Source organism: Poecilia reticulata, linkage group LG16, assembly GCF_000633615.1.
Source record: "Poecilia reticulata strain Guanapo linkage group LG16, Guppy_female_1.0+MT, whole genome shotgun sequence".
In the NCBI taxonomy this organism is placed as follows: domain Eukaryota; kingdom Metazoa; phylum Chordata; class Actinopteri; order Cyprinodontiformes; family Poeciliidae; genus Poecilia; species Poecilia reticulata.
Window position 1 is genome coordinate 14,847,317 of NC_024346.1, and position 12,116 is coordinate 14,859,432.

Sequence of the window (12,116 nt, forward strand, 5' to 3'; positions counted from 1 at the left end):
CAATTCAAAAGTAAAACAAAATTTTGATTTTACAGTTATTAAAATTTCAGCGCTTTCATTTTTATGTTATGCATCTGTAAGGAAACGTCCATTTCAAGCATCAGGAGTGAGTTTACCTAAACTCCGGGTTGCCAAATATGAAGAGTTTGTGTTAGAGGACAACGCAAGAAATTACATTTTTAATGAGGAATACAGTCAATTGCTCCGGTAAACAACTTATCCAAGACTTATTCAAGGCATTAAGAATGCTAGCTAATGAAATTTGAGCGTTTTCTTTTCGCCGAGCTGTTATAACGGGTTAGAAGATTTACACATTTTGAGGCCGGAAAAGCCAGATCTGGCAACTTGCACTCGACATACTGGATTTAAAAAGCGGGAACTGACCGTTAGAAGAAACGCTGAGACAAAGTTTAAAACTGAATGTTTTTGATGCTTTAATACGGCTATTACGCAAACATTCGTCCTTTAACAAAAAACTGAAAGTCAAGTAAGTCCAACTTTTAGGCTTGATAAAATGTGACAGAGTAGACATTGTAAACTTCCTGAACACCATCCAACGAGTTTGGACATAGTTTTCGATTAACTCATCTTAATGTGATTTAAATGGTAAGCACGCCGTTTTCACGGAGGCGAAGCTACATCTGCGACTATTTTTATTTATATTTCTGGTTCTCTGTCTGAATAACTTTTCGTTTGTTTGTAAACAGTGAGCTGACGAGGGCTTTATGGCATAAAAGGAGAAGGTTTCCGTCGTGTTCTCAGTCAGTGAGAAAAATATGAAACCAAAACACAGTCAAAATCATCGGAATCCTGGATCCAACTTACAAGGTACAGATGTCGCTTTTTCTAGACTTTGTAATATAGGTCATATTTTATGCACTTTATATCCAATTGATAATTTACACAAAATGCACTCTTTACATCATTAAGTGGTTATGGAGTGGTTTTAGGGAGTTTAAACGGGAATAATATTCACATCATTAAAAATGTAGCAAACCTTTTTTGAGCTTGAGTTGACAAAATAGCAGCTGTAAATATATCTCTGTGCTTTAAATGTTTTTCTTAAGGAAAGGTGAATGTTCTGTTTGTGGAAACGGTCACCACCACTGAACCTTTTAACAGTTTTAACTTCAATGTTTCAGGAAAAAGTGTAAATGCTGCTGAGAAGACATCAGTGAGCAAGGCAAAGCAAACATCCATTGTGTCATCTTCATCACATGTCAAACCTTTTGCTGGAAAAGTGTTTTATCTGGATCTACAATCCAACAGAACAGCAGAGACCTTGGAGAGCGACATCAAACAACTGGGCGGGGTAATAAAGGCCTTTCACTCTTATTTATTTTTTTCATATATTGCAAAGATCTGATAGTTTCTTCAGCCAAATTTGTCTATGTAAATCCTGTTGGTGTTGATCACCAAATTTCTCTCTGTCCACAGCAACAATTTACTGAATTTTGCAGAGATTATGTTTTGCTTCATCAGCTGCTTTGATCAGACTGTCTTCTTACATTAAAACCTTAAACATTCATTACGTTAGATTTTAATTATTGTTTATAAACCACAGAATCATCATGATATTAACGCTCACTGCTATGGATATTAAGGTTATGATTCTGCTGCTAAGATAAATTAGTGGATTATAAATTATACAATGAGCTAAGTCTGCCATCGTGGATGCTTTGTAGAGCCTGTGACTTGGCCAATCTGCTGCACAGACAAACTAAACCAGACTTTGTCAAATCGCCTTTTTACTGCTATTGGAATCAGGTTTTTGATGCTTTTTGGTTCTAATAAATGTATAGAAATATTGTATTTAACAATTTTAGAATATTTTCAGGTGTTTCTTTTTGCCATGACTGTAAAAGCCATTAAGTATGTAAATATTCATACTCCTCCCCCCCTTATTACCTATAAACTTGCCAATTTATATTCTCAGTTATTCATAAAAATCCTGCTCTAAAAATAAAACTTGCTTTAATAACTAAGCTACTTTATCGCCTTAATTGCAAAAAATAGCACAATTTTACTGCTACATACCGTATGCAATAAATTAATATATCGGACATCCTGAATAAATCCCTGCTGGACTTCTCAAATGTTAACTGCTGGGTAGTTATACAATAATTTAACATATTCACATTTCATTTAAAATTTTTGATATTTAACCAAATCTAGATCTTTGTGTCTAGTTTTGACTTCTAAACACTTGACAGTGCAGCATCTTCCCTCATCTTTATGTGGTATAGGAAACCTATTTTATGTAAAATAAAACTGAAAACAAGCCAACTTGTTTTCATAAATGTCTAAAAGTTTTATTGCATCTTTCTCTGTTCTGTGAATTTAGATCGTTGAGAAGTTCTTCAGTAAGGAAATCAAGTATCTGGTTTCCAACAAGCGGGAAGCGAAGCATGTGCACTGTCTCAGACAGGACTCTCCTGTCCCCAGTCCCGACTCTGGACAGAGTTCTCCACAACCCCACTCAAACCCACATTGTCCTCCGAACCATATGGACAAAACCAAGTCTCAGGGTCAAGTGGATTCAGTGAGTCTGAACTGGTGTTTTATCATCCCTGGCACAAGTTTAATATTTTTGGATATGATTTGTTATTAAATGCATTTGTTTTGCAGTTGATCAAGAGCAGAGGGAAGTCTCTGGCGGAAAGAGTAGTGACAGGACAGGTTGGTTAGAGATATTTACATTTTTTATTTAGATGTTTTATCTTCTGTGCTGACAAGTTTTTTTTTTTTTGTTTTTTTAGGGGAGGCTGCAAATGGACAGAGTCCTGTCAAATGCACTAGAATGGGGTGTCAAGATCCTTTACTTAGATGGTTGGTTGATTAATTAATACAGCGTCTAATTATATATGGTTATTTTTACTTTATCTTGAATTATTTTTATGTCCTCTGTAGATGTTTTGGCTTATGTTCAGAAGAAAAAGAAAATTTTTGGGAGCCCGGTTTCAGCAGCTGCTCCGGTGAAATCACATGTACGTTTCAAAATAATTTACCTTTTTCGTTGTTAGAAATTCAATTACTTCACAATGTTTATCATTGCTCTTTAATTTCATAGGTGAAAAATGAATCTTCAACTAAGTTGGGTTTTCAGAAATATAAAGGTAAATGCCGTCTCCAGTTTTAACCGTCTTTAATTTTAATCTGTGAGTATTAGATGCCCATCAAAGCTTGAATTCTAAAGAGTTGTGATGTAATTTGCAGCAGGGAGGATCACCAAACCTTTTATTAAGATTGAGGATTCAAGCAGGTAAAAAAAGGAGTATAGCAACACATTCGATCTCTTAAAAAGTGGCAACAAATAAACAGTATGTCTTCTTTAATCAGACACTATCGTCCAATCTACCTCACAATGCCAAACCTGCCGGAGTTCAGCCTGAAGACAGCAGCTCCTTACAGTCCCTTCAGTGTCGAGGAGAAAAATCCTTCTGGACTCAAACAACATGGACACAGGTAATGTTACTCTGTGCTTAAGCACAAAATTACTTTTAGTGTATGAGCTGTCCTGATCTGCAAACATAAAACTGAGTTAAAGCTCGGCTAAAGAGAATGGTCCCTTAAGATTATTTTTGAAATGAAGTGAATCTTGCTATTTGAGGCCATTTTTTATGGTAATGACCTTTTTTTTCCCCAGTGACTATATGCAGTGAAAATGCTGCAGTAGGTTAAATATATATTACACCATTGAGAATAGGCCAACACTTAAGTTTTCTCCGTTTCGATCCAACTTGTAAGCGGCTAATAATGTGCCACCTCAGTTTGTGCGGTCATAATTTACAGACAAAGGTTGATCTTTGGCTTCATATTTAAGATCAACTTTTTTGAGCTTTATATTGTGTTATAAAGTTATTCCTTATCAAAAACATACCTGGGCTGTTGTCTTGATTGTTTCATGCATGATTGAGAAATTGAAATGATTGAGATGGGAACTACTGCAGTCTTTAAGGCGCAACTCCTCCTTCGAGCTGCAATTTCCGAGCTCACAGAGCACCCCTCCCTACGACTGCACCACTCAGCTCCTTCAGACTAGCCCACAGTAATTAGCAAACACTTGGTGGAACTGCTCATCTGCTAAGCTACTTCTCAGTGTAATGCTGGTTAAAAACGTTGTTAAGGGGTTAATAGAAGAATGATGTTGTGACTTCTTGAAACTTAAGAAAGAGCAGGAGTTTCCTAAAGAGAATCCCGATCACAAGGCATTAAATTATAAAACTTTTATAAGATCTGAAGGTAACATAATTACTTGTGTTATAAAATGACATAATGTGCCTGAAAAATTCATAATACTTTAATGTTTTGTAAAGTCTGGCTGCAGTAGATGCTTATGCTTCACACATATCAGTGTCAAAATGGAAAATGTTGATAACTAATGTCTTCATTTTAATTCTTATTAATGTTGCAGATCACAAAGAGTGTTTTTTTTTTTTGTCATGCACTCCTAATGTGAATCTCTAGCAGAGTTTGGAATCAACATCTCCTTATATTTAACCTTCTTACAGAGGAGTGAAAGCCTTAGGCGCTGAGGAGAAAGGTCAAGGCCGAAAGAAGAAGCGAGGCGGTTACTGCGAGTGCTGCATGGTCAAATATGACCAACTCAAGATGGTACGATTTCTTTGGGGACGAGTGATGTTGTGCACAATAAATATGTTCAGTTAGATTGCGAAATACAGGAACAGCCTTTATGGAGAGTCTTAAAAGCAGCGGTGGAACAAAAATAATCGCATCCAGGCAATTGCCATTCCTGCATCATTTGCAGGATGCATTAGTAGCAGAAAAAATCTAACATCAACATGTGAAAAGCTCAAACCTTCCAGATTGACTTAGTATCAATACATTGCAGGGCTAATCAGATGGGGTTTTTTTTTTCATTAACCAATTAATAATTGGATGTTTTTTGTTTTTTTATTTTGTTTTTTGCAGAATTTGAAGCAGGTGAACCTACAACTTTGCCAGTTGACAAGTTTTGTGTAGGAGATGCATAGACATGTTTTTAAAAATCTTTGATGCAATTTGTTTATACGTTTTTGGTTTAATTACTACTCTGAATATGTTTGTTCAGCAAATAGCCTTTTTGTGAGTCAGTTGACGATTAATTGATTACTAAATTAGTTCACAATTCTAATAAACATGGATTAATTCAATTAATCATTTCATCTCTATTTTGAGGCACAAGTACAAGTGCTAATTTTGTCCCAAATAATAGATGGGGCTTTGTTGTTGATGTATTCCATAGAAACTTGCTGATGGCCCCCAGTGACGTCAATATTCAGTGTCACGTTGCTCAGTGAATTATTAGTTCAGTTTATCTAGAATCAGGCTTAGATGTTTTGATGGCTGTAATCATCATCAATAATTTAACTGAATGATTTTTTTATTTATTTTTTAAATGTTTTTATTTTTAATATAGCATCTGCAGAGTGAACGTCACAAAGCTTTCTCCAAGAGTGACGAATATTTGATTGTGGACCAGCAGATTTCGACCTTGCACTTTAATTTCCTTCCCATCAAAACTAAAGACATGAGGTATGTCTGTCCCTGTGGAATCGCCACACAAATAAGAATCGGATCACTTCTTATTTCTTCTGTCTATTTCACTGTTAATTTCAAAATTTGCTGTTTTCGTTTAGACGAAAGTGCAGCGTTTCTTCTGTTCTGGTGGCTCCTGGACCATGTAGAGAAGCAGGCCAAAATCTCCAAGCAGACGCGAGTCTTTCGGACACCGTTAAGGCAGAGGAGGACTGGATCAGTGATGCATCTGAAGAATCAAATTCGGAACATTTCTGCACAAAAGGAGGCCGAAAGAACTGCTACACTTACTCGGACAAGTCCAAGCACAGGTTCCTTGCATCCAAACGGACAATCAGGCAAAACTCTTCAACTCAGAAATCTGAGCAGATCATGATTCCTCAGCCGAAATCAGAAAATCCTCACTCTGACGGAGAATTTCTCACCACTTTTCCCTCCAGAGACAAAATCTCTCACAAAGACACAAACAGCTCAGTCTCTTACCTACGAGGTACAAACCTGCAGAGTGAAGCATCGGCGAGCAACTTCAGTGTTGTGACGCACGGAGCCGAAGATACGAACAAGGACGCCGCTCTGTCTGAGGCAAAAACATTCTCAAAAACTGAAAACAGTCTTTCTGAAAAGGAGGAAGAAAACCCTAACTTGCCAATCTTCTGTACGGTGCAAAAAATTCAGAGGAAGATCAGAGCTTATAAACACAAGAGGCGGAAAGTGGATCCGAGTGGCCAGCCTGCAGAACCAGAACTTGAGAACTCGCTACTGAACCTCTGGGAGATTTTCAAGTCAAGTGATAACATGGATGTGGAGTTTCTTGGTTTTTCAGATTAGATAAAGTCAAAAAATATAAGGGGAAAACTTTTTTTTTTTTTTTTTTTTCCCGAGCCATGAACTAGAACCATGCATTCAGATAAAATGCATGGTTTACAAACTGATTTTATTCCCTGAAATTTTTTTTAAATATTATTTTAATGTGAAGACTATTACAAGAAAACCTTCACAATTTACAATTTTACATTATGCATCTGTTTAGACTTTAAAAATTTTATTGGAGTTTTGACTAAATGGTCTCAGGTTTGATCTCACGTTAATGTCTGGATGGGTTAAAAACCACTTCAGTTTTCTATTTAATAAAATATTGGTTTTTCAATTCTCTTTTTGGGTGAACATCAGCTCCTGGGTGAACTTCTGTTTTTGTACAGCCACAAGGGAAGTTGGAAACCTCACAAAATGAATGTTAGTCTGTGGCTATGAAATGTATTTTGGAAACTTTGTACGGTTTTAATTTGTAAATTAGTGTTATTTATTTCACATTTTGATAATAAATCTAACGTTCTATTAAACTGAACTGAAAATTAAAGAATGTTTTTAAAATGCCACCCCAAAGTGTCAATTGGACATTTATCAATACTGTTTCCTATCCATACTGTGACTTTGTATTTGTTGTTCCTCGTACTATATATTTAGTGATTGTAAGATTATTGCCGAGTTTTACGAAGTCAATTACTACTAAGCCATCTTTTCTATTTTTTGTAGATATCTCCCCACTGCTATTTGTAAGCTTTAGCATTGTAGCCAGTAAATGTCAGTTAGCTGCAGTGAAAGTCCATCCAGCAGGCTAAATGTGCACGGTTTCCTTCACTTCCTCTGCCATTGCTAAAACTGCAGTCAGACTACAATTCAAAGACATTGGCCATATTAAATTTTACCAGAGAAATCCACTTCAATGGGAGAAATCCAGATGCAGTAGTGATGAGAGATGAGAATCGATAATATGAAAGCAATGGCCAGGCTGCTGAAATATATTTCTGCCGATAGAGCTGTAATACTGATAGCCATATTTTGTTCATATATAACATGACTGAGGATTAGTTTTGTTACATTATTATTTTATTTAAAGCAATTTTACAGCTTAACTGACATCTTAACTCTCTTTTCCAGCTTTTTTCTCTATAATTTCCTTCTGGTTATGTCAGCCAAATGGGATAATATTGTCATAGTTTGTATTGTAGAAGCAGTGAAATGCAGATAACCACAGGAGACAAGCTAAAAAAATATTCTAAGTGAAATAAATTCAAATGTACAGAACACAAGAATAAACTAAGGACTAAAGAATGAACTTTTATGGCAAAACCTATAGAACAAAACTAAAGCAAGATGAAACATTTAGATTGACAAATCTGAAGCCAAACTTACTTTCTCACACTGCTACACTGTTTTATATTAAAAAGATGCAGAGTGCCTAAAACATCAATTTTGCAACATATACATATGCTTTCTTTGATCCCTTTCTTTATTATTATTACTACTTTGGTTATCTTTGGCAAATCCTGCCCTGCACTGGAGACACCAAAGACAAGAATCTGGGGTAAATGTCTTATTTCTTTCATGCAGTATTATGAAAACACAATGAAAATATTTCACAATGGCAAAGATAATTTACAATATTTAATTTTTTTTTTTACAGAAGTTGAATTTTACAACGTAGATCCAAGTCTTGGTCCAGTCATTTACTGTGGAGTGGGTTTGAGTCTGGGAGTGATGGGGATCACTGTTTAAAAGAAAGACATAAAATTTTGAAAAAAATGATTTTCTAATTAGTATATTCTCAGCAAAAAGAACCAGGCAGGAGTCAATTTCTTCAAATCGGGACTTGATGTGTTTCTGATATGTAAAACTGAACATAGTGACTTGATCAATTGTCATTTGAAAACAAGTACCTTTGGTTTTACTCAGATTATCTTCACCTGATGAAAAATTTAGTTTGATATGAAATATTGTGTGAGAAAAAGTCAAACCCTAAAGAAATCTGTAAGACCAAATGACTACATTTGAAACTAAACTCAAAAATGTAACAATGTGAGTTATTTTAGGTTGACTCTTTAATGAGTGACTAAGCCAATGATAAACTACCACCTCTTCTGCACACCATCGCAAAATAATTTATTATTCAACTACTTTTTGAATGGCAGTACACAGTGTGCAGGTAAAGGCCAAAACCAGAAGATTACATACCCTATGTAAAACAACAACAACAAAAAACCCCAATAATAACAATGAGCCACTTTGGATTTATTTCATTTTCTGTGATATAATTCCTGTGATTTGCCATTTATGGTTACATTTATTATGGAATGTGGGAAGAAAGAAGCAGCATGACTGAATCCAATTAAAAATTCTTGCGGCATAAATTGCAAAATGACCTAAACTTCATGACCACAGGTGGATGGATTAAATCAAAAATAGTTTATTAACCCTAGAATAAAAGGGTTAATAAACTACTGTTTTTCTTCAGTCATTGTAGGCTATGGATGTGGGCAGAAATTGTGTTGTTCATTATGTTCTTGTAGTAAAACCATCACTAAATGATCCAGTGCAGCCCCCAGAGCTTTTTAAAGTTTATATAGAAATCAGCTGGATGGATCATCTTGTATTTTCAGCTTAATATTCTAACTTGTACCAGAATGAGTGCCAGTGGATAGGAATAACCTTGGTAAGTTAGGTTCGGCCCAAATACCAGTGGAAAAAAGCAACAAAAATAAGTAAAACAATTAAGTTGACAATACGGGGTCCTAAGCGACCAAAATTAAAAAAACAGACATAGGAGAAGATGAAACGTCGCAGAGATTGCGTCAAAGAACAACCACTAAACAATTTGAAAAATAGAAACTGTTAAAGCAAAAACTGAAGGAAATAATGGCAAAGCACACAACCAGACAAATTAATGCATCATAACCAAAATTAGTGAAATCAAGGCCTACAACAACAGAAGAAAAATAAATTGACATTAAATTAGGCAAAACAATTACATGCTGTTTGAGTTATTTGCATTATTTACTGCAATTTGGCACTCTTCTCCCTCCATAGAGAATACAAGGAACATTGTATCTAGCGGTTGAGATGCTGGGATTTGGTGTTTCTCTGGTTCGTAATCAGTCAAACAGGATGTAACATCTGTGCCGGACTGTGCGGAGCTCTTGTCCCTGAAGCAAATGTGTTCCGGGGGAGGGGGCCCACGACATGCTGGAGTAAAATTGCTCTCGTCAGGAAGATTTTATTGGAGGCCCCTGGCATATACTCCCTGCTTTGATGTAAAAAATCAACTCAAATTTAAAAAAAAAATCGTATCACATCATTTGAAATATAAAAATATACATGGGTAAATATACCATCTCACAGGACATTTAAAGAACTACTTACAATTAAAATAAGGAAGAAATATATAGGCAGACATTTGAAACGTAGGCGTATAAGTATTTTTGTTGTACAGACAGGCCACACCCTGTCGCTCCTTCTTTATTGCGGTGAAATCAATTATTCTGTTAAAGCCTCACGGTTATAATAATGCTCATCTCATTATCTGTCATTTTCTCAATTTTCTCTGAGTGGGGGTGGGGACTTGGCGATCTGAAGCCCTGGCAGATGATGGAGCGAGTCACGATAATAGCAGGCGGGATTGTGCAGGAATGGCTCTCCTGCATTAATTCACCGCGGATGATCTTTCCTATCAGCCCCGTCTCCGGAAGCCCGGGGCCCGTAGTTTGTCTCCATCTCCTGCTTCCTCCGCTCATATTTATGGATTAGGCGTTTCTGCAGTGAGCCGCTGGACGTTGATGTTTTTAAGGAGGTGTCCCCACTCCTCCCTCCCTCTCTCTCTCTCTTTCTCTCTCTCTCTCTGCCTTCGCTCCGTGCCGCCGTCGATCCGCGGGGGTCTCGGTGCGCTCAGACGCGCTCTGCGTTCAGACTCTTAAGCGACCCCACCGATGGCCCACCACAAGCGGGACTGCTCCGACCAGACGATCCGCTCCGGCTGCAGCAGCCTCCCCTAGCGAAGGCAGAGCTGCGAGAGGTTCCTGTTTTGGAATACCGCATTGTTTTTAATTCCCTACCAGAGAGAGGAAGGTGATGATGCTGAGGATGCCATGGTGGATTTCCCTTTTGTGCGTCTGTGGATTGATGCACGTCGGTCACCAGAGCAGCCTTGATGCCTCAAATGGTAACCGAGACTGTTTTTTTTTTTTTTTAAATATTATTTCTGCGTGTATAAATATATAACCCCCCCCCCCCCTATTGATATGCGTTTTAAAAACAACATTCTGGTGATTTATCACCTAAAAAAATTGCCCCACACCAGATTGATGGTTACCAGAGGAAATGAAAACCCATCGACATTTCATTTATCGCCGCTGATTTGTGCACAGGCTGGTAATGAAGTCGGTGTTTACTCTCTGTGCAGGAGACGCCTTGTCGAGCCTGGAAGCTCTTCGCGATGCGGGCAGGTTCGTGGGGAAGGAGAACACGGTGCCTCTCCGGCTTGTGTACAGCAGCCAAAACCACAGCCAGATTACCCACGATGAGCTCAGCACCAGGGTGAAGGCCAGCCCCGACTCCACGCAGGTACACGCCGTGTGTTGTTTTCTTGTTGTCAAGGATGGATAGAGGAGTGTCTGTCTGGAAAGATGCCTGCAGGACAGTTTGTTTATATCTTGCACACTCATCTCCTCCTCTGCTTGTTGTCTGGGGGGGGTGGAATAACAGTTATTTAATAATAAATAGCAAAACACCACTGAGGCATTTAGTCACTACAGCAAGCTGCACTAATTATACTGTGTGCATGTGCTATATGGGTCATTATTTCCTTCATAACTTAAAAAAAAAAAAAAAAAAAAAATCAAACTGCCCTACTTACAGAAAGCCGTAGAGCCAAGGTTCTCAAACTGTGGCACAAAATTTTTTTAACCTGCTGTCATGCTTCTTCCTATTTTCCCAAGTATGCTTGTGGAAAATGTGTGTTGGGTCTAAATGTGAAGGAGACCCTGTGTGTCTCATCTTAAATTACACGTTGCCACTCCTATTCTGAATAGAGCATCTGTGTTGGAATCAATGGTGGATTTCTGAACAATGTCACACCCAATTTTTTTCCTGTTCGGGTTGCAAGTTAAAAAAACTTGTTAATAATTGTGTTGCTAACAACTATTAGCAATGCAAGATAGCTATGCATTCCCCTCATTTCACTAATGGAGCATGTTTAAATGTTCACCTTTTACCAAAGACTAAATGTACCTTTGAATTACTGACATTATTAATAAGTGAACTGCTGATAAATAATTTATCCTGGCTACTTTTATTACATCCTATTTGCACAGCAGCCATATTAGAGGCTAAGGTCTTTGATGTTTGACAAACTCTCACTTTTACAATCAGAATAAAATTTTCTGATATGTTTGTTGCTTTTTGTGCTGTCAAATTTCTGAGAACAGTAGAAATAATTAAATGTACATTTACATATTTATCAGTGTTATGCTATGACACCAAATCACTCTTAACCCAACTTTACCATGATCCAGTTGCAAGGAGGAGAACCAGTGTTTTACACTTTTAGCTCTGCTTAGCGACAAGCTAACAGCTGTGTACAGTACAGGCTAATAACAATGCATTTCTTTACGTTTTCTGTACTTAGACACCAAAGGAACATATTCACTAACAGTGGTTGTACAATTCTGTGTGTGTAAAAACTTTAATGAGATCCAACCAGGCAAAAGTAAAAAAAAAATAAAATAAAATATATATATATATATACA

The 12,116-nt window shown here is 37.1% G+C and overlaps 2 protein-coding genes across 6 annotated transcripts in view; both read left to right on the top strand.

Annotated features, from left to right (window-relative positions):
- Window positions 1-80: 80 nt before the first annotated feature.
- On the top strand, window positions 81-6,690 carry dbf4 (DBF4-CDC7 kinase regulatory subunit). Of its 2 annotated transcripts, none has more exons than XM_008431660.2 (13): window positions 81-487; window positions 708-828; window positions 1,143-1,312; window positions 2,345-2,542; window positions 2,629-2,679; window positions 2,760-2,829; window positions 2,911-2,987; window positions 3,071-3,116; window positions 3,217-3,262; window positions 3,340-3,465; window positions 4,512-4,614; window positions 5,420-5,535; window positions 5,640-6,690. In XM_008431660.2, exons 2-13 carry the CDS (start codon window positions 777-779, stop codon window positions 6,364-6,366), a joined length of 1,782 nt encoding a protein of 593 aa, XP_008429882.1. In that variant the 5' UTR covers window positions 81-487; window positions 708-776; the 3' UTR covers window positions 6,367-6,690. The 2 variants fall into 2 exon arrangements, with proteins under 2 accessions (XP_008429882.1, XP_008429881.1); XM_008431659.2 differs by having other exon boundaries at window positions 82-606.
- A 3,100-nt stretch (window positions 6,691-9,790) lies between these two features.
- Window positions 9,791-12,116, top strand: part of adam22 (ADAM metallopeptidase domain 22) — a 60,375-nt gene continuing 58,049 nt past the window's right edge. Inside the window, exons 1-2 of one of the 4 annotated variants that reach the window (XM_017309539.1) lie at window positions 9,791-10,531; window positions 10,772-10,932. In XM_017309539.1, coding sequence (XP_017165028.1) covers window positions 10,441-10,531; window positions 10,772-10,932 — 252 coding nt within the window. In that variant the 5' untranslated portion in view covers window positions 9,791-10,440. The remainder of the gene's footprint in view (window positions 10,532-10,771; window positions 10,933-12,116) is intronic. The other 3 variants (XM_017309540.1, XM_008431664.2, XM_008431665.2) reach the window with 3 other exon arrangements.